Source organism: Ciona robusta, chromosome 14, assembly GCF_009617815.1.
Source record: "Ciona robusta chromosome 14, ASM961781v2".
Classification (NCBI taxonomy): Eukaryota; Metazoa; Chordata; class Ascidiacea; order Phlebobranchia; family Cionidae; genus Ciona; species Ciona robusta.
Genome location: NC_143248.1, coordinates 1,986,213 through 2,006,015, shown reverse-complemented (window position 1 = coordinate 2,006,015; position 19,803 = coordinate 1,986,213). Strand labels below are relative to the sequence as shown.

The 19,803-nt window shown below is 35.2% G+C and overlaps 3 protein-coding genes across 4 annotated transcripts; 1 reads left to right on the top strand and 2 right to left on the bottom strand.

Moving 5' to 3' along the window:
• Positions 1-44: 44 nt before the first annotated feature.
• Positions 45-2,531, bottom strand: LOC149724849 (gamma-secretase subunit Aph-1b-like). Its single transcript, XM_089892156.1, has one exon. The coding sequence runs from the start codon at positions 2,384-2,386 to the stop codon at positions 1,664-1,666; it is 723 nt and encodes a 240-aa protein (XP_089748282.1). The 5' UTR covers positions 2,387-2,531; the 3' UTR covers positions 45-1,663.
• A 490-nt stretch (positions 2,532-3,021) lies between these two features.
• LOC149724848 (sodium-coupled monocarboxylate transporter 1-like) lies at positions 3,022-11,621 on the bottom strand. The gene is made up of 13 exons (XM_089892138.1): positions 11,355-11,621; positions 10,188-10,389; positions 9,613-9,730; positions 9,058-9,164; positions 8,255-8,370; positions 7,710-7,850; positions 7,208-7,337; positions 6,791-6,879; positions 6,382-6,494; positions 5,819-5,973; positions 5,088-5,210; positions 4,377-4,566; positions 3,022-3,964 (listed from the first exon to the last, which is right to left on the bottom strand). Exons 1-13 carry the CDS (start codon positions 11,531-11,533, stop codon positions 3,780-3,782), a joined length of 1,848 nt encoding a protein of 615 aa, XP_089748264.1. The 5' UTR covers positions 11,534-11,621; the 3' UTR covers positions 3,022-3,779.
• A 2,709-nt stretch (positions 11,622-14,330) lies between these two features.
• LOC149724847 (beta-4C adrenergic receptor-like) lies at positions 14,331-19,588 on the top strand. 2 transcript variants are annotated; one of them, XM_089892151.1, is made up of 7 exons: positions 14,331-14,490; positions 15,125-15,312; positions 15,919-16,018; positions 16,742-16,886; positions 17,739-17,850; positions 18,366-18,485; positions 19,385-19,588. In XM_089892151.1, exons 1-7 carry the CDS (start codon positions 14,433-14,435, stop codon positions 19,499-19,501), a joined length of 840 nt encoding a protein of 279 aa, XP_089748277.1. In that variant the 5' UTR covers positions 14,331-14,432; the 3' UTR covers positions 19,502-19,588. The 2 variants fall into 2 exon arrangements, with proteins under 2 accessions (XP_089748277.1, XP_089748275.1); XM_089892149.1 differs by having other exon boundaries at positions 19,041-19,416.
• The last annotated feature ends 215 nt before the right edge of the window (positions 19,589-19,803 follow it).

Here is a 19,803-nt window from a genome sequence, read left to right as displayed (position 1 = left end):
AATTAAGGTGATAATTTGAATTTTTTGAATAACCTATATTTAAGCTGCAATAATTAAAATGTTGATTTACTAATCATAAAAAACCTTTAATTTATTTTATTCCACCATATTATAAAAATTGTGTTTTCATAAGTTTAAATTTGCATAAACATGCTAATTAATACCAGACTATATGAAAAACAAACAAATTCGACCACTGTCTGAAAGTTTATGGCCTTTTGAAAAACTTTTCAATTGATTTTGTTTTATCCTACTATATTACAACAAATGTGTTTCAAAGGTAAATATATGCATATTCATGCTTATTAATACCAGACAAAATAAAATACAAACATATTCAAACATTGCTATCTATTGAACAGAACATGTAACAAAATCTGAAAATGCATGGCTGTTTTCAAGTATTATATTTGTTTAAAATCCATTTTGCGTTCTCGACAGAGCGCGTAATTATTTCTTGTATTCTTTCTGGGTCAGTTTCATCGTTATGGCTTTTGTATTCTTGCCGAATAAAATGTTTGTAATGGTTTTGAGGTCTTCTAGGCAACTTGTTACAGCATTGTATCAGATACTTATACAGTTGCAAGGGAGTTTTTATATTTTCACCCATAGATATATAACTTAAAACTGTAAACATCAAAAAATACATATCATTAATACAGTAAATAAAAAGTTCTTATAATTTGACTGTAAATTTGAACGTTCTTAAAAAGAAAAACAATAGGCCATAATCTCTTGGTTGTTTTGACTTCATATAATAAGTTGTAACAAAATGGTTTTAATTTAAGGTATAGGTTTATGATATAGGCACTTTATTGTTGAGTATTGTAATGGGCCTTTTATTTTATGAACTTTATTTGATCATTTCTTTGAGAAATCGCAATCAAAAGTGACTTGATTTATAGAATTTTTTACAAAGATATATAATATCAGAAAATAGTTACGATGTTTTATAAACAATAAAAAGTAAAATGACAGTTTGTGATTATTGCATTGAACAATAGGCTACACAATACAAAAACAATACAACATATAACAGATAAAGAAAAGGCATATTATATAGAATACAACATCAAACTCCAAGCAGTAATAAAAAAAATTCAATGAAAAAGTGTGTGGTTCTATTCTATGTGGGTGAGGTCCCGCAACGTGGCACGCCATGGGTCCTAGGATTTAGGCCAGGATTAGCCCATTACCGAAACACCCATGGTGCCACCGCATGGGCCTCACCAGTTTTTGGAGTCTGCCGCTTTCCCGAAGGTAGGCGACAATGGCTTTAATGGTAATGGATGGGAGATTTTCCCTTGACAGCTTGGCCAGTTTGATGTTACATGAGTTATAGGCACCAAACTTTTTTAAATGCAGGGGAGGCAGGATAGCTAGACACATATCCATGAGAAACAAATTCAACTTATTGATTCTAAAGTTTTTTGATTAGGTATGGAAAGATTTACTATCCAAGTTTGGCTCTATCATATATCATATAATGTGGTATTGGAGTTCTATACCCTACCCATAGCTTAACACAAACATGGCAACTTTAAACTTACTATTCTCCAAATGTTACAGCAAATTTGGAGGTATTAAAAATGAACAGAAGTTTTGTCAAAATGTTAAAAATGCTAATTTGAAATCAGTTTAAAGTTCTATTTGGTATTTTTACTCAACGGTTTAGGCAAGATTTGATATTCACAACACTGCCCCCTGCTGCTTTAAAGGCCCATACTGTTGTGCCAATAAGAACAATATACGAAACAATCACTGATACATAAGCAAGGTTTTGTTGGACATTAAGCAAACTGCAGCAAGAGACTAACATATGTAAGCAAACGACTGTTATAACTTTATAATATTGCTGCTTATTTAGGGCATCGAACACTATTACGTTCCAAAATGTGTGTAAAAGTATGGTGGAGCTGGTTAAAAACGCGGAAATGAGCATGAAGTTTGAAGAGTGACCATCTATGCCTACACTGCCTGGCCCAATAGACTGAGATAGCACGTTTACTATAGAAAATAACCCGTACATTAGTCCAAAGCCAAATCCTGTGGTGTATGAAAGTTTGTGGTTTGAGATTGATTTTTTTTCATCCTCGGAAAGAGCGTCATCAAGTCCATTTTCTGCATTTTTCATCATCCGAAAAAGTCCATATCTCATACCTTCTTGGAAAATGACGCTAAACACCAAAGAAAATGCGAGTTGTTCTTTCAAGGGGACCACAGCAAGCCATAACAGTGCTGAGAATAGCAGGGCAAGCAGCCAGCAAAATGCACCTACTACCAGCAGAATAATTTTTAACGGATATTTTGCGATGGTTAGAATGAACATTGCCAGTGAAGGTCCAAACGCTATCATTGTGCATCCAAAAAATACCATGAGAGGCATGATGTTTTCTGGTGTGTTTTTTAATAAAAAGAAGTAACAGATATCAACAGATTTCAGTCCAGAAGTGTGACTACGACTATATTATCTGTAAATTAGAACTTACATTACTTACAATCTTCTTTTAACTAAATGTAAATATGTTTTTAACTGTAAGCGTGTTTTAACAACTGTTATTTTGTCGCTATGTCCTGTCTTTTCATTAAAACTATTTACAAATCGTTGCTATCGTAATCGAAAAGACAAATAAAGTTATTATTATTATATTTATTACCGTATTATTTTAGATTTTTATGGCTGTTACGATGTGATTCGGGTTTGGCGCTTTTCTAAGCCAGTTTAATGGCATTTGTGCGCTGATGTATTGATAAAAATGACCGAGTTTCGTCTTCTGTTAACTACGAACATAACTTAACACTAAAATATTCCCGTATAACTGATAATATGAAATAAAAAGTTTTTCCAGCTGATTAAATAAATCAGTGTTTACTTTTCACGTTTAAGTTTTTTACTTGGCAGCACTAATAATTGTTTCTTTTTCGGGGACACTTGCTTCTTCGCGTAATTGCGTTGATCAGCCGGTGGCCGCGTTTGAAACAGATTGTGGATTATTATGACTGCGTACAGGGAGAAGTCAGTAGTGCAAAAACCGTTTATATATATACTGTTGAAAGCTACATGCGAAAACCGAGCAAAACCAGAGTCCGTTTATAAACATGTTTTATAGTAGGATGGGGAAAGATGGGACACCTTTTCGTACTATTTTCTCGTTCCGCATGGTAGTAAACAAAAAACATTCAAAGAAATCCAAAACCGTATCCTCACGACTCTAATAGAACGTTATTATTTGTTTAAAACATGGTCAGGATGTTTGGATATTATGTGCTAAAGGTGTCCCATCTTCCCTCACACCACTATATGTTTTTATCCGGACTCTGGACAAAACCTATTTAGAATCTAAAACAATAACCAATAGAAAGCAGAAACAGGCGATATTGCAAATGGCTTTATAGCGAAAAGGTTGTCAAACAACTTAAGTGAAAGATTATATGTCTTAATATAGTAGGATAGGGGAGATTGGACACCCTTTTATTCTAATTTCCCGTCCAATTTGGTAGTAAACAAAGAACATTTAAAGAATTGTTGGACCGTATGTTCACGACTCCCATTATAGACCACTGTCAACTGTTTAAAACACGATCAGGGTATTGGGATACTATGTGCAAAAGGTTCCATCTTTTCCCACCTTACTATGTGGCATATAGTCAGATTAGCGCCCATTTTTTCACATCGTTGTGTAAATATATATTACTTAAAAGTATATGCTTTATATACGCCGGCGGATTTTGTTTCATGCCCCAAAACAGTGGTGTAAACTGCATAGAGTCGCTTAAGTTCAAACTGTCTCTTCAACGTATTCGTTATCGTCCTTGTTAGTAATTGCCATTTCTTCAGTTTTCCCTTTGGTGTAGCCCGCATTATCTTTGTAACATGGACACATTGTATCCTTTAGGCAACACATAATGTTACCGTTGAATGCCAGCAGTTTGGAGTCGACAGTTTTCCTCGATTTTAACCCTCCTGTATCATGCATTTAACAATAGTTAATTTTACAGCGATCTTTTACTGAGATCCATATATTAGGGTATCGTAAGATTGGACAAGTTTTAGTAAACAAGTGCTTTGCAGAAATATATATTTAGTAGGGTGGGAAATGGAACAGCTTTAGCACATAATATACACGTATTCTAAACGTGTTTTAAACAATTAAAAAGGTCTATGGGAGTCGTGGAGATATAGTTTTATAATTCTTCGAGTGTTCTTTGTTTACTATACTATAAATGGGACGGAAAAATACAGTTAAAAGGTGTCCCATTTTTCCCAACCCTACTTTATAATCGTAGCCACGCGACTCTAAAAGTACGTTGCTGATTGCTTAAAACACGATTAGGAAATATAGTTTTTAGGTACTATAACGGTATCCCATACTTACCGGTTAAAAGACTGACAGCCACACCAAGACACCAGGTAATCAAGACTAGAAATGTGCTGTAATGACAATATGATAACGCGTATAAGGAATCAGATGACCCGGAAGTCGTCAACGGGTCTTGCGTGAAACTTGTTGTTGTAGCATAACTTGATGTGCTTGTATAATTCATTAACAAATTAGAGATCTCAACCTAAAAAAACGAAAATATGATATCGTGAAATGAGATGTACACCGTTAGCACATAATATCATATATTTCGTAATTGTGTTTTTTTTTTCTAATTATTATGCCATTATAAAGTCGTTAGGATACGGGTATATTTCTGTAAATAGTTACAACCAAATTGGACGTCTAAAAGATTAAAAACAGTCTATCTTACCCCAACCTACTATACAACAGTAGGGTGGGGAGAGATGAGACACCTTTACCACATAATACCCAAATATTCTGATCGTGTTTTAAACAATAAACAACAACGGTCTATGGAAGCCGTGAGAATACGGTTTTACAATTCTTTGAATGTTCTATGTATACTAGCACACGAGACGGAAAATAGAATGAAAAGGTGTCCCATCTTTTCCCAATTTACTATACAAAAATATCATATACACTAAAACACATTAAACATAGTTATTAAAGTTTCTATCGCTCCAAATATATCTACATCGCTTTTACGTTTTCGACCACACGAAAATCAAACAAAACTAATACCGGATTGCAGCCTGTTGTCGATGGTAGTTTTCGCATAAATTCTTCGCCAGGCGGGTAAATAAAGGAACCAACAGCCAGCCAGATACCCATAGATAGCCCGCCTAGCAAGCCAACCAATGCGCCCTGTGTTTAGATATAGGTTACACTGTAGGCCTGCTGACAATGTTAATTTAGGTATTCAAATGATTTTTTTTCTCGAGTGGCCAGGCAACGACTGTCGTTTCAACACGGGTGTTTTGTATCATTTTTGAATATTTTGTACTTTCACAACTCACTGGGTACGAGTAATTGCTGTTATAAGTGTTTTCCACATATACACCCACAATTGTAGCAGCGTGGCGTTTCGAACCGTGTCCTCTTACACTCTAAAATCGAGAACGCGCTCTATCCACTGTGCCAGGGCGACGAAGAAGCAATGACAGTACATTGCTAACATTTATATACATGATAGCGACTGTGCTGATATACCATATACCTTTGGAGTATAGTGTTATACCCTTAAATTATAGTATATATACCGTCGTGCTTAATGACAACAGTTATTATTTGCAATCAAATCTATTTTAACGTCCAAAATCATCACCCACAAAGTAACATATATATACATGGTAACTTGTAAGCTGGCACAAGGTGTATGAAACAGAACACCTGTGTTATAACGACTGTCGTTTTCCAGCCACGCGAGAATAAAGCAAGTTACATGCAACGCCATGTAAGCTAAATAAACTTACAGTCGAGTTTGCAACTGGTGTTAGCAATCCAAGGCAGAATAGACCGAGCAAAGGCCCGCCAATAATTCCGAACATTTTCAAAGCCATTGTGAGGATTTTGTCGAGTAGAGAAGCTAGGAAAGCGACGCCAAGACCCAGAAGTCCGTACATTACAACTGAAATAAAGTTATATAGTAGAGTGGGGTAAGATGGGACAACTTTAGCACATAATATCCAGATATTCTGATCGTGTTTTAAATAAATAACAACGGTCTACGAGAGTCATGGGGACAGAGTTTCATATTTCTTTGAATGTTCTTTGTTTACTACTAAATGGGACGAGAAAATAGAGTTAAAAAGTGTCCCATCTTCTCCCATCCTACTGTATAATGAATGAATGAATGAAACTTGCCTTAGAAACGACAGCAGTCGTTATAACACGGGTGTTCTGTTCCATACACCTTTTGCCAGCTTACGAGTTACTATGTGTGTTACTTTGAGGGTGATCATTTAAAGGGAATACGGTTAAACAACGTTGAAAAGTTTTGGTTTACTAGCAAATGGGACGATCAAATTGCACTTACCTAATCCTTTAGAAATCAAGACAGCTTTGGGTCCAGGAATATTCGGTTTTAATGGTTTAATAAGGTCTTCAAACGTACAACAAGCTAGTGCATTGATACCGGTTGAAACGGCACTGTATAAAACAAAAATTGACTTAATTTTTCAATCGTAAATTTGTGGTTAGAGCACGTGCGCCTCGAACCCAGAGGTGACGGATTCAAGGCTCGTCGCTGCTACCATTGTGGGCGTATATGTCCTTAAGAGAACACCCGTGTTATAAGGGTTGTCGTTTTCCGGCCACGCGAGGGTAAAGCAAGTTACATTCATTAATAAGTGTTATAAGAACGTATAGTTACGTTAATTGATGTTTAACCAAGTCATACACTTAATTCCAAATGTTTGCGCCAACATATATTTGTTACTATTTACCTGAGAGTTCCACTGTAAGCACTCGCAACAAATAAGCCAGGAATCCCGGGCGCCACGCTTAAAATATCCAATACCAAGTAGGGCAGAAGCTGTGTATGGGTTTATTGTTAGTTAAACTTTAAAGTGTAGGGTTAAAATTTCTCTATATATAAAAAAAAATTAAAGGTTTTTTTAATCTTCTTTTTATTATTGTTCAATTTAATAGGAAAAAAGATTGTGTACAGAAGTACAATCGTTTCTTTACGTCTTTAAAATGGAGATGTTTATTTGTTAAAAACAGGATTAAATATATTATGTGCATACAATATAAAACTTACCCCGAAGTTCAGAATAGTCTACATGTATATACGGCTATAAATGACTATTATATGGGTTGTCTAAATTGTGTAACTTCGTTAACGCATGCGCTACGTTTACCTGGTCTGATTTATCAACTTTACCGTTGGTCAACGGATCACAGTTGTGGTATACTGCATACATCACTAGTCCTGTTATACAAGCAAGGCTAAGAACAGTCAGTAACCCTCCAGCTGTAAGATACAGGGCTCTGTCGAAAAAAGGTATAAGTGACAGATAAATAAAAAAAGAAAAAACACTCTTAAGTTGGAGAAAGGTGTATGAAACAGAACACTCGTGTTATAACGACTGTCGTTGCCTCGTCCAGCAGGAATAAAAAATATAATATTAAGTATTTCGTTTGATAAGGTACATGCATATACAGTAGGGTGGGGTAAGATGGGACACCTTTTAACTTTATTTTCTCGTCGCATTTAGTAGTAAACAGAGAACATTCAAAGAATTATAAAACTATTTCCTCACGACTCCCAAAGGCCGTTGTTAATTGTTTAAAACACGATCAGGATACTTGGATATTATGTGCTAAAGGTGTCCCATCTCCCCCCGCCATACATTGAATTACATTTGCGCATGTTTTAAGTTCTTGCAACTGAGATACCGCTGAACCATTGATTGATTAATGCCATACACCGACAACCACATTAAACTGCCGCCAATAGAAACCGACCAGAATGTGTGTCGAATTCGAGGGTCCAAACTGAACCTGTTAAAATTATAAATATAAATAAATAAAATTAAATTTAAAAAAAATGTTATAAACATTATTATAAAGTTATAACAGAAATGAAAAGTATGTAAATTCCCGGCATAGCATTGCCTAAAGCCCAGAGGTTTGAGACTAACGCTTCTATCATTGTAGACGTGTGTGTTCTTAAGTAAGACACTTTAACGGCGGTTACGCCAATATACGTTTTGAGTTTCCTAAATTGTCAACCATGCATAAAAAGGTAATTACCCACAAAGTTACATACGTGGTAACTCGTAAACGGGCACGATGTGTATGAAACAAAACAACTGAGTTCTAACGACTGATATATTGCCTCACAACGCGGGATAATAACGAACTACTATTTATTAATTTAAATTATAAAAACGAATATTACTTACTGCCAAAAGTCGATTCGACCTCCTTCGTTCGCGATTTGAAATACCTTGTCCAAACCTCCGACGTCCATACTGCCTTTGATTATGATTGAGAGAAATCCTATCCATACTACAATACACTGCGAATAAAACAAAAATCACAAAACGTTTATAAATATTAATAAGCGACTTTAGTGAGGTACAGTACAAGGGTAACAAATACAGGATTGGTTCGGCTAATCGCTAATGTAATATATATATACCTATGGCGTAAAGTTAGGCTACTTTATACCTAAATCTCAGGTCTAATGGCTTCACCCTACGACCTCAGCAGCCATATAGAAAATTCATTCAAAAATATTCTATTTTTTAACCCAAATCTGAATATTGCAATTATCCTTATACGCTAGAGCTGACAAATTGTGTAAAGAAATAAAGTAAGGACTTGGTGCTACCAAAACGTAACATAGAAAAATCAAGTCAGACTGATCGTATACTAAAAGACGACTAAAAGACGATATTATATTTCACCTAAATGGTTTCGACAGTATTTTATTCAAATAGATTCTAATTTAAGTGCAGTCCATACAATACAGTAGGGTGGGTGAAGACGGCACCCTTTAGCACATTATATCCAAATAACCTGACCTTGTTTCTAACAACCAACAGCGGTATAGGGGAGTCGTGAGGGTACGGTTTTATAATTCATTTTAATGTTCTTTGTTTACTACCAAATGAGACTGGAAAATAAAATGAAAAGGTTTCCCATCTTCCCCCACCCTACTATATAACCCCACAATCTAATTATGTTTATGGACATACCATACCTGCACAGAATCATTCCACACGACAGCTTTCATCCCTCCTATGCTGGTATAGAACGTACACACCAACGATGTCGCTACAATTGATATGTATAGGCTAAGACCTGTAACTGTAAACGTACCGGATGTTAAAACAAAACAACATATATTACTATGGGGTAAGGTAGGACCTAAATCACATTTTTCGAATCCTGTTTTAAACAATTACCAACGCTCTTTTAAAGTCGCGGGTCTACGGGCATAAATCTAGAAATAATCCTTGTTTACTACCAAATGAGGCGACAAAAATTGAAAACCTGTCCTATCCTACTCCACGGCGTGCCGTCTCACCCCATCAATCCCATCTTACCCCAGGCTCATCATACTATTTAAACGGCCGTAATATGTTATTATTATGATTACGGTTATATAACTCTGTAAATGTTTTTTTTGTTTACTACCATATAGGAGAACAAAAGTAAATAAAACATGTCCCATATTACCCCGATCACGTCCCATAATACCCCAGTCTACTATACCCATAGTATCATCTGCTGGTTTGATTATTTTGTACTTTACCTTTATTTAAAGCAAGCGCCGGCATGTACATGACCATTCCCATGTAGATAATAGTTTGCACAATGAACGTTATAGTTCCAGCTACTCTTACCGTTCTATTGAACCTCATTTCCAGATACTGAAAAAAACACGATAATAATGTATAGTACTGCGGGGTAAGACAGGACACCTTCAGCACATGATATCCAAATATTCTAATCGTGTTTTAAACAATTAACAACGGTCTATGAAAGTTGTGGGGATATGGTTTCAAATAATTCTTTGAATGATCTTTGTTTACTACCGAATGGGACGAGAAAATAGAATGAAAAAGGTTTTCCGTCTTTCCCCACCCTACTATATTTAGTGCGATTTAAATTTGGGCTGTTTGAAAACTATGTACCGAACTTTTACGCCTAAAACGCAAAAAGTGTATTACGCATTCTGCCTACTTACAATCACCACGTATATATGTAACTTAGCGGGTGATTATGTTTTGGTAAATTTTTCATTTTTATATAATGTATAACTGCCTTTTAGGCAACCCATAAAAGGCCCTTATTTCGGAGAATATATTTCTCTGTCCATATATTTACCTCATAGGTGCTAGCTATTCCAATGTTATAAAATACTGGAGTAATTATGGTCGCAGTTACTACAACCACAATTGTGTATGCCAGAGCGAACCACCAGAACATGGTCCCGTACACGTATATTTCTGCTGGTGTACCCAGGACTGTGATAGCCGACATAAAGCTTGCTGTAAGACTTAATGCTACTGGGTAGCCGCTCAAGGACCTGAAAGGATAACAGGTTAGAAAAAAAAAAAATAAATTTTTTTCTTAAACAGTTTGGGGAGTTATATTTTAGAGCAGGGTAAAAATTTAGAGTCAATAGTTCTGTGGGGTAAGATGGGATACCGTTAGCATATATAAAACCATATTTGTTAATCGTGTTTTAACAAATAACAACGCTATTTTGGGTCGTGAGGATATGGGTTTAGAATTCTATAAATGTTCTTTGTTTACTACTAAATAGAACGAGAGAAGAGAATAAAAACATGCCTCACCTTACCCCATTCTAATATATATACAGTGAAGTGGGGGAAGATGGGACACATTTTTTTTTCTATTTTCTCGCTTCTTCTGGTAGTAAACAAAGAACATTCAAAGAGTTATAAAACCGCGTCCTTACGACTTCCATAAACCGTCGTTATTTGTTTAAAAAACGATCAGAATATTTGGATATTATGTTGTAAAGGTGTCCCATCTTCCCCTACAGTACTCTATTACTAATATACATTACAAAGTATAGATTCATTCAAAGTATAGGTTCAGATTTCAAAAGTTCTGTGTTGCTATTTTGACAAACAATAGGCCTATATAGCGCCTTGAAAGATATAAAACGTCTTTATTCCTTTTGTTATCTTTGTTACACGAGTTTGGATTGAAAATTTATGGATAATAAAAAAACCTTATGTTTGCACGTTAGAATATATTATACTTTGAACCTGTCGCGTGGGATATTTGTCAAAATTATCCAAATGATATCATATAGTAAGGTGGTGTGAGATGTGACACCTTTTCATTATATTTTCACGTCCAATTTGGTAGTACACAATGAAAATTTAATGAATTATAAAACCGTATCCTCACGACTCCCATATAGAACGCTGTTAATTGTTTAAAACACGATCAGGAATCGGGATACTTTGATATTATGTGCTAAAGGTGGCGTCTTCCCCTACCCTACTATACACCCACCTTCCAGCAAGCAAATAGTTTTCTGAAGTTTTCTTTTTTCTGTCTTTGATCGCAAAAAACATGCCAATGCCTGCTGCCACGACAAAAAGCGCGCAAAATACTATGTAATCAGCAACGCTAAAAGTCTTGTTTTCGCTCGAAACTGTATCACCCCCAGTAAAGGTGCCTTCCGTCGACATTGTAGTTTTTTTCACTTATTTTAGTTTTTAAAACACTTTACGAACTAACGTTACTAAGAAAAACAATGAATAAAACTGTAAAAATAGTTATACAGTAAGGTGGGGAAATATGGGACACCTTTAAATTCCACTTTCTCGTCCTATTTAGTAGTAAACAAAGAATTATAAAACCGCATTGTCACGACTCCTATATACCGTTGTTTGTCTAAAACACGATCAGGATATTGGAATAATATGAGCTAAAGGTGTCTCGTCTTCTTCCACACTACTATAACAAATAACACCCAATGCGCTGTTTTACTTAAAACCTGTTACTTCACAAATTCCTTCTAAGTTAAACTATACGAAATTTTTTAAAGTTTTTATTCTTTATAAATTCCAATCTACTGCAACAAACAAAACTGTTTTCGCTGCCTACAGAATTTTGTGCAGTTTTCGTTACGCTAAATTAACTCATGTGTGCCTATAGTTTAACTAGTCTACCTGTAGTGTGAACGTCGGCGTGGTATGGCCGGTCGTCCCCTCTCCTAAACCAAAACAAAATATTTAAAACGCGCGGGCTAGGTCACGTATACAGAGCGCTAGAAAGCCTGTACTATATCACGTAGTCTGACGGGACAATGGCGATTATGACGTCACACGCACCTGTTGGCGAGTGGGGGTTTTTCACTGCTGGTAGAATCACTACAAAAGTAAACAGAATAAGGCATAAATACTTAACTAATATAGGATTGTTGTATATAGTCATATATTATCTGTTAGTTTATAAAAACAGACATACAGGTATTTGAATTTTAACCCACGCCTGCTTTGCGAACTCGTTTAGCCCTGATTGGTTATCTTATCTTTCCGAGTTGGCAGACGGCGGGTCTAGAATTTCAAAACAACAAACGTGGGCGTAACCTCATCTGCACTGCCATATAGGCGAGAATATTCGCTGGTTTTGGAAGTGTACAAATAGTACTTGTTGATACCGACTTCACAAAAATTCTTTTATTTCTAAACGGGTTCGACAGTACAGCGAATCAGAATAACGGTTAACAGATTTTGTTGTGCTCACAAAAAAACACATGTTAAATATAGTTAAATTTTGTTAGGTTGGAGATCAGGGAGAAGACACCTTTTCATTCTAATTTCTCGTCCTATTCAGTAGTAAACAAAGAAATTTTAAAGAAATATAAAACCGTAACCTCACGGCTTCCATAGACTTAATTGTTTAAAATAGCCTACGATTAAGATATTTGAATATTATTATATGCTAACGGTGTCCCATCTCCCCTACCCTATGATATGTTAACGTAATAAATGTATGTATCTAATTTATTACATAGTTTAAAACATGACCGCTTACAAGTAACTACTTACGCAGCTATGAGAGTGCTTATTTTGCCACGGTATACCTATGCTAAATCACTAATCAAAACTAAATACCGGTCGCGCGTTTCAAAAACGAAAGTTTTAAACGGTATTTTAAACAAACAGAAAAACCTATACCCATTCTAACGTATATATATATTGGTATATAGTACGTGGGGGGAGATGGGACACCTTTAGCACAAAATATCCAAAAATTCTGATCGTGTTTTGAACAATTACCAACGGTCTAGAGTAGTCGTGAGGATACGGTTTTATAATTCAATAAATGTTCTTTGTTTACTACCAAATTGGACAAGTAAATAGAATTAAAGGTGTCCCATCTTTCCCCATCCTTCTATATAATACTATTACGCATTAAACTAAAACATAATCTGTTCTAGGAATCTTTTAACTCGGCGAGCCTGTGTTTTCTTTTTAGACTATAATACCCTCCAATAACAGGGTAAGATGCATGCGAAAAAAACGATTGATTTTGTGCATATAAAATATTTATAATAGTCTGGGGTTATGTGAGTGAAATAGCTGGTTATATCTAACTGCAGCCGGAAATACGTGCTCTTTGCAGAAAGGAAAATCCATTTCTCGTGTATTGCAACATACGGTATAGTAGGTTTAGATGGGTCACCTTTACCACAAATAACATCCAAATATCCTGAGCATGTTTTAAACATTTAACAACGGTATGTGGAAGTTGCGAGAATACGGTTTGATAATTCATTAAATATGCTTTGTTTACTACAAAATGGGACGAGAAAATAAAATAAAAAGGTGTCCTATCTTCCCCCATCCTACTATATATATCATATTTTCTAATCCTGTTTTAGCAATTAACAACGCTTATTTAAAGTCGTGGGTATATGCGGTTACATAAATTTAAAAGTATTATTTGTTTACTTTAAAATAGAACGATAAAAGCGTATATAAACATGTTGTATCATCTTACCCCATCCTGCTACAAATATAAACAATTTCATGATAAGAAAATGCACATGTTTGTTATGCCGCGTGTTGTGTACAGTTCTGGTTAGGATTTCAGAACACACACACACAAAATTGGTTGTGCCTGCTGCCGCAACTAGTGCGACACCTCAATAATTATGAGACTGCCTCAGTGCATTCCTATCAACGTGTTCTGCGCTCGTATCCCCCCAAAAGCGTGCCTCGTGCTGCCTACACGGTGTGGCTACATAAAAACGTCGCGTGTTTTACTGTTCCAGTTCGTTTTTGTATTCGTGGAAATAGGTTCGCATTTTTTATTAAGAAAGAGTTTGGTTTTCGAGGTCACTGAATTGCAATTAGAAAGGCATTTAATAGTAGCACTAGGACACTCTATTCACTGCGTTGTCTAAATCCATGCGAAACAACAAATAAGTCGCAAGACATGCTGTGCGTGTATTGTTTTTTTGAAACCCCGCCGCTTTGTGAAAATCTGGTTGATTATTTTTTTGTACCAGTTTTACAGTTTAAATACGACTGTGCTTCAGTTTTTGTTAGTATTGAGTTGTACACTATATTATACAACATGGAAATTGATTTTGGATTCGCAAGAACTGTGTACGGTGTTGCATTACTGTTAATGGGTAAGATAACTATGTATTTTTGTGTTTAATATATTTTGCTTTTTGTTTGTTATATAGTAGGAGGGGGAAAGACGGGATACCTTTAGCACATAATATATAAATATCCAGATCGTGTTTTAAACTACGGCCCACGAGAGTCGTGGGGATACGATTTTATATTTTTTTAATGTTCCTTTTTAACTGCCAAATGCTGAGACAATAAGAAAATAGAATGAAAAGATGTCCCATCTTCCCCCGTCCTAGTATACATACTTTAAACAGGCAACAATCTTCAGCTGTTGTATTTTGACACGTAATAGCGAAGCAGTTTAACGTATTTAATATATTTTGCTTTTTTAAACGTATTTTTTTGTGGGGTAAGATAGAATACTGTCAGCACTTAAATCCCAAATTTCTTAATCTTGTTTCTTTACAATTAACAACGCTCTTTCAAAGAGTCGCATGTCTACGGGTACATAATTTTCTAAATATCCTTTGTTTACTGCTAAATGGGACACGAAAATAGAATAAAAAGTGTCCCATCTTACCCCGCCCTAATATAAATATCTTTTCCTTTAACAAATTTAAAATTTTTGAAAGATTTAAATATGCATTTTCCCTTTAACGTACTAAATGGTATTAATTTGTTTTACAGTGTTCATTACACTGCTTGGGTATGCGGTGTATTTTGGTGCTATATGGCGGAGCAAAACATTGCAGACACGTCATATTTGGCTGACGTCATTGGCGTGTGGTGACATCATAATGATGGTTCATCTGATCTTGGAAAGTCTGTCGAGCTTGGGCATGGGGCATCGACCTCGCCAGAACTTTGAGTGTCAGGTTTGTGGTTAGAATCACCTTGTGAAAATGCATTATACTATCATCAGTGGCGCAGCTAGGGGGAGGGTTTCGGCCTTAGGGGGTCGCGACCTCACCTTTTAATCCACAAAAAAATATATTTAAAAAAAAATTAAAAAAAAAATTACAATTTTTGGATTAAAACCCCGCTTATTTTTTTCTGGCTGAGCCACTGATTATCATTGTGCTGAAAGTGAACTTTGTAAAGTTTTAAGTACTATGGGGTAAGATGGGATATAACGTTAGAATTTTTTTTCTTGTTCGTGTTTTGAAAAAATAACGCTCTTTTAGAGTCGTAAGGATATGTTTATATAGTTTTGTAAATAAACTATATAGTACTGTGGGGTAAGATGGGACACATTTAGCACATTGTCCCAAATATTCTGATTGTGTTTTAAACAATTAACAACGGTGTCGTGAGGATACGGTTTTATATTTCTTCGATTGTTTATTTGTTTATTACCAAACGGGGCGAGAAAATAGAATGAAAAGGTGACCCATCTTTCCCCACCCTACTATATATAGAGTATGGTGAAAACTGCGAAAAACTTGGTGTAAAAGTTTTTAACTCTTGTATTCAATGTACAGGTTGGGGCATTGGTTGGATTGTTCTCAGGTTACGTCACAATCGCCAGTATTACGTGGATTGCCATTGACAGATATTATCGGCAGTGTAAACCAGAAAAAGGTAGGATTTTTTTTTTTTATTGAATAAAGTACTTAGCTATAATATGGATAATGTTAGAACATAATATTCCGTATTTTTTAATTGCGTTTTAACAAATCTACACGCTCTTTTAGTGTCGAGGGGATACGGTTATATAGTATTGTGGTGAGACGGGATACCATCATGGGGTAAGATGGGAAAGCATTATGGGGTAAGATGGGAAAGCATTATGGAGTAAGCTGGGATACCGTTATGGGGTAAGATGGGATAGCGTTATGGGGTAAGATGGGATACCGTTATGGGGTAAGATGGGATAGCATTATGGGGTAAGATGGGATAGCATTATGGGGTAATGTTTATGTTTTATACAATGATCGTGTTTTATACAATTAACAACAGTCGACAAAACTCGTCAAAATACAGTTTTATAATTCTTTAAATGTTCTTTGTTTACTACGAAGGGACAACAGAAGAGAATAAAACCATGTCCCACATTACCCCACTCCACCCTAACATATAGTAGGGTGGGGAAAGATGGGACGCCCCTTCATTTTCTTTTCTCGTCCCATTTGGTAGTAAACAAAGAACATTTAAAGAATTATAAAGCTGTATTTTGACGAGTTTCGTCGACTGTTGTTAATTGTATAAAACACGATCAGGATATTTATATATTTTGTGCTAAAAGTGTCCCATCTTCCCCCACCCCACTATATACTTTATGTTTAACAACTGCTTGTATTTTAGTTGGAGTGAACTATTGCTTCTATGTGATAATAGTGTGGGCTATGAGCTTCTTAGCAGCAAGTGGTCCAGCATTGGGGTTTGGGGCTTATGAGAGCGCGGAGGAGAATACAGTCAAGTGTTTGATTGACTTGAACAAAAAGGACACGTAAGCGAAAAATAGTGACCTAGAAAGTAACATACATAGCAACTCGTAGGCGGGAACGAGGTGTATGAACTCCTGTGCTATAACGACTGTTGTTTTGAAATTGCAAACTATACAATAAAAATATCATTCATTGTAAGTTACATACGTGATAACTTAAAAGCTGGTACGAGGTGTATGAAACAGAACACCCGTGTTATAACGACTTAGGTTTTCCGGCCAGTTACACTCATTCATTCAATACTTTAGCCATCTAAGCTATTCAAATACGTATAAATCTGAAAAGCATTGCTATTATTAGTTACAAACACATTAATTGCTGGTAGTTTATTTAATGTTTTCATTGTTTTATTGTCGTTAATTTAATGTTTGTTCGTACTTGTCTGTAATTAAACATTTAAAATAATTGATCTATAGCTTTAGTATTATAACAAACCTTAGGACATTTTAAACCCGCATAACTAAAACCGTGTGTTTGTATTGAAATAATAGCCACGTTTTGACCAACAAATTTTCTAAAACTATGTTTCAAACAGTAGCAGAGAAGCATACACATTATAAACTGGTTTCACTTTACAAAACGAACAAAACCAACTTAAAACAAATCAAATGTTATTTATATTTATGATCTCGGGTTAGAGAATTGCTGAAACGTAGAATTAGATCATGTATTTAAATAAATAAGTCTAATGAATATTACCAGCTTCTAAAAATTAGTTCAAAAATCTGTTTAATTGGGTCATGCGTTTAAATACGTACAGTGGAAAACTACCACCTTCAAATTACTTTGAAAACCTGTAAAATAAACGGTGCGTTCACTTTAAATTTACAATAAGTAACGTTATTTTTGAACAGGAACTCACGCTTGTACATAATCCTTGTTTCTGCGGTTTGGTTTGTTTATCCCTTCGTTAAAATGATTCTGTACAACAAGAAACTCGTGCAGGAAGCTAAGGAACCACAACCGGTACGTTGATTAACAGTGGTTAAAATTAAACCTATATAGTAGGGTATGGAAAGGGGATACCGTTGGATCGTAATATCTAAATATCTTGATCGTGTTTTAAACAATACACAACGGTCTATGGGAGTCGTGAGGATACGGTTTTATAATTCTTGGAATATTCTTTGTTTAATACAAAATGAAACGAGGAAATAGAATAAAAATGTGTTCCATTTCTTTTCGCTTTACTATATTTATAAACAGTGGTTAAAATGAAACCTAACATGTATAGCGTTGAGGTAAAATGATTTATTTTGTTTAATGTTCCCATTTGATAGTAAACAAAAAAAATATTCAATGAACGAAATCGTATCCCCACGACTCCCATATACCGTTACTAATTGTTTAAAACACGATCAGGATATTTGAATATTATGTCCTAAAGGTGTCCTTTAACTCCTAAATTCCAACTGAAACTTTATGCCAAAATTAGCAAAAAATTCTAAGATAAAAATCCTTATCATAACTTTTATTTTCAGATGGCATTTGCTGTCCCACTGACCTTCTTCCTCTGCTATTTGCCGTTCGCCATCTACGCTAGCTTAAAGATCACTGTCGGACTCCCCCCACTTAACTCCATGGTCGTCGCCTCTATCTATGTAAGTTATATGAAATAGTTTTTTTTTTAAATAAAAAATTTTTCAAATAGTTTTGTGAGTATTTCAAAGATATATACGGCTAAAACAACCTGCATATATAATAGGGTGAGGGAAGATGGGACACCATTTTATTCTATGTTCACGTCCCATTTTGTAGTAAACAAAGAAAAATATTCAAATAATTATAAAACCGTATCCTCACGTCTTTCATATACTGTTGTTAATTGTTTAAAACACAATCAGGGTATTTGTATATTATGTGCTAAAGTTGTCCCGTCTTACCCCACAGAACTATTTATAAAAACATTTTTTCTGCGGGTTTTAAAGCGCTTTAATAGTATATACAACTTACGCAACTTACGTGTGTATAAACCGTAGGGTAGGGTAAGATGTTCCATATTTTCATTTATCTTTCTTGTCCGTTTTGGAAGTAAACAAAAAAATATTTACAAAATCATATAACTGTATACTTACGACTCCTAAAAAATCGTTAATTGTTACACAATTAAGAAACGTGGGACACTATGTGCTAATCGTATTCATCTTACCACACAGTACTATATATTAATGGATTCAAGGTTTGTCGCTGGCTACCATTGTGGGTGTACGTGTGCTTGGGCAAGATACTTAACGACAATTGCTCCAACCCAGTGGCCATTAATGGGTTGTCCAAATTATAAGCCATAAATAATAAAATGTACAAATCCCCCAAAAATAATAACCCAGAAAATAACATACATTGTAACTTGTAAGCTGGCACGAGGTGTATGAAACATAACACTCGTTTTATAACGACTAACTGTCTTATTCCGGCCACGCAAGGATAAAGTAAGTTACATTCATTCATGTATTTATTTCCTGAAAAACATTATACAATGTGCTTTTATAACTCGTTTCAGATGCTGCCTAAAGTAATATCTGTAGTGAACCCGTATCTATACATGCGGTCCGACCCAGAATTGCTTGCTGCTTGCAGACACGTTGTCGGTTTGACAGATGGGAAAAAGGCAGTGTAACTTGGTAAAGACCTATGATATATAACTGGACGTTATTTGGTGTCATTGTAATGTTTATTTTTTGTTGAAATAAAGTGTACGCAAGTATTTTGCTGGTTACTGGTGTATTAGGAATGATGAAATTTATAGTTTTGTAAGAATGTAAGTGTGTACAAAATGTAAAAATGTGGTATACAGTACTGTGGGGGAAGATGGGACACCTTTAGCGCATAATATCCAAATATTCTGATCGCATTTTAAAAAATTTACAACGGTCTATAGGAGTCGAAAGGATACGGATTTATAATTCTTTGGATGTCATT

Excerpts from the sequence above, each read along its gene's own strand:
- LOC149724849 (XM_089892156.1), bottom strand. The coding sequence starts at position 2,386 with ATGCCTCTCATGGTATTTTTTGGATGCACAATGATAGCGTTTGGACCT.
- LOC149724848 (XM_089892138.1), bottom strand. The coding sequence starts at position 11,533 with ATGTCGACGGAAGGCACCTTTACTGGGGGTGATACAGTTTCGAGCGAA. Across the intron at positions 8,371-9,057 it reads TGTGGAATGATTCTGTGCAG|TGTATTGTAGTATGGATAGG; the intron begins GTATGGTATGTC and ends TTTTATTCGCAG. Across the intron at positions 5,974-6,381 it reads CTTGATTTCTAAAGGATTAG|TTGTAATGTACGGACTTCTG; the intron begins GTAAGTGCAATT and ends ACTTTATTTCAG.
- LOC149724847 (XM_089892149.1), top strand. The coding sequence starts at position 14,433 with ATGGAAATTGATTTTGGATTCGCAAGAACTGTGTACGGTGTTGCATTA. Across the intron at positions 16,019-16,741 it reads GCAGTGTAAACCAGAAAAAG|TTGGAGTGAACTATTGCTTC; the intron begins GTAGGATTTTTT and ends CTTGTATTTTAG. Across the intron at positions 16,887-17,738 it reads GACTTGAACAAAAAGGACAC|GAACTCACGCTTGTACATAA; the intron begins GTAAGCGAAAAA and ends ATTTTTGAACAG.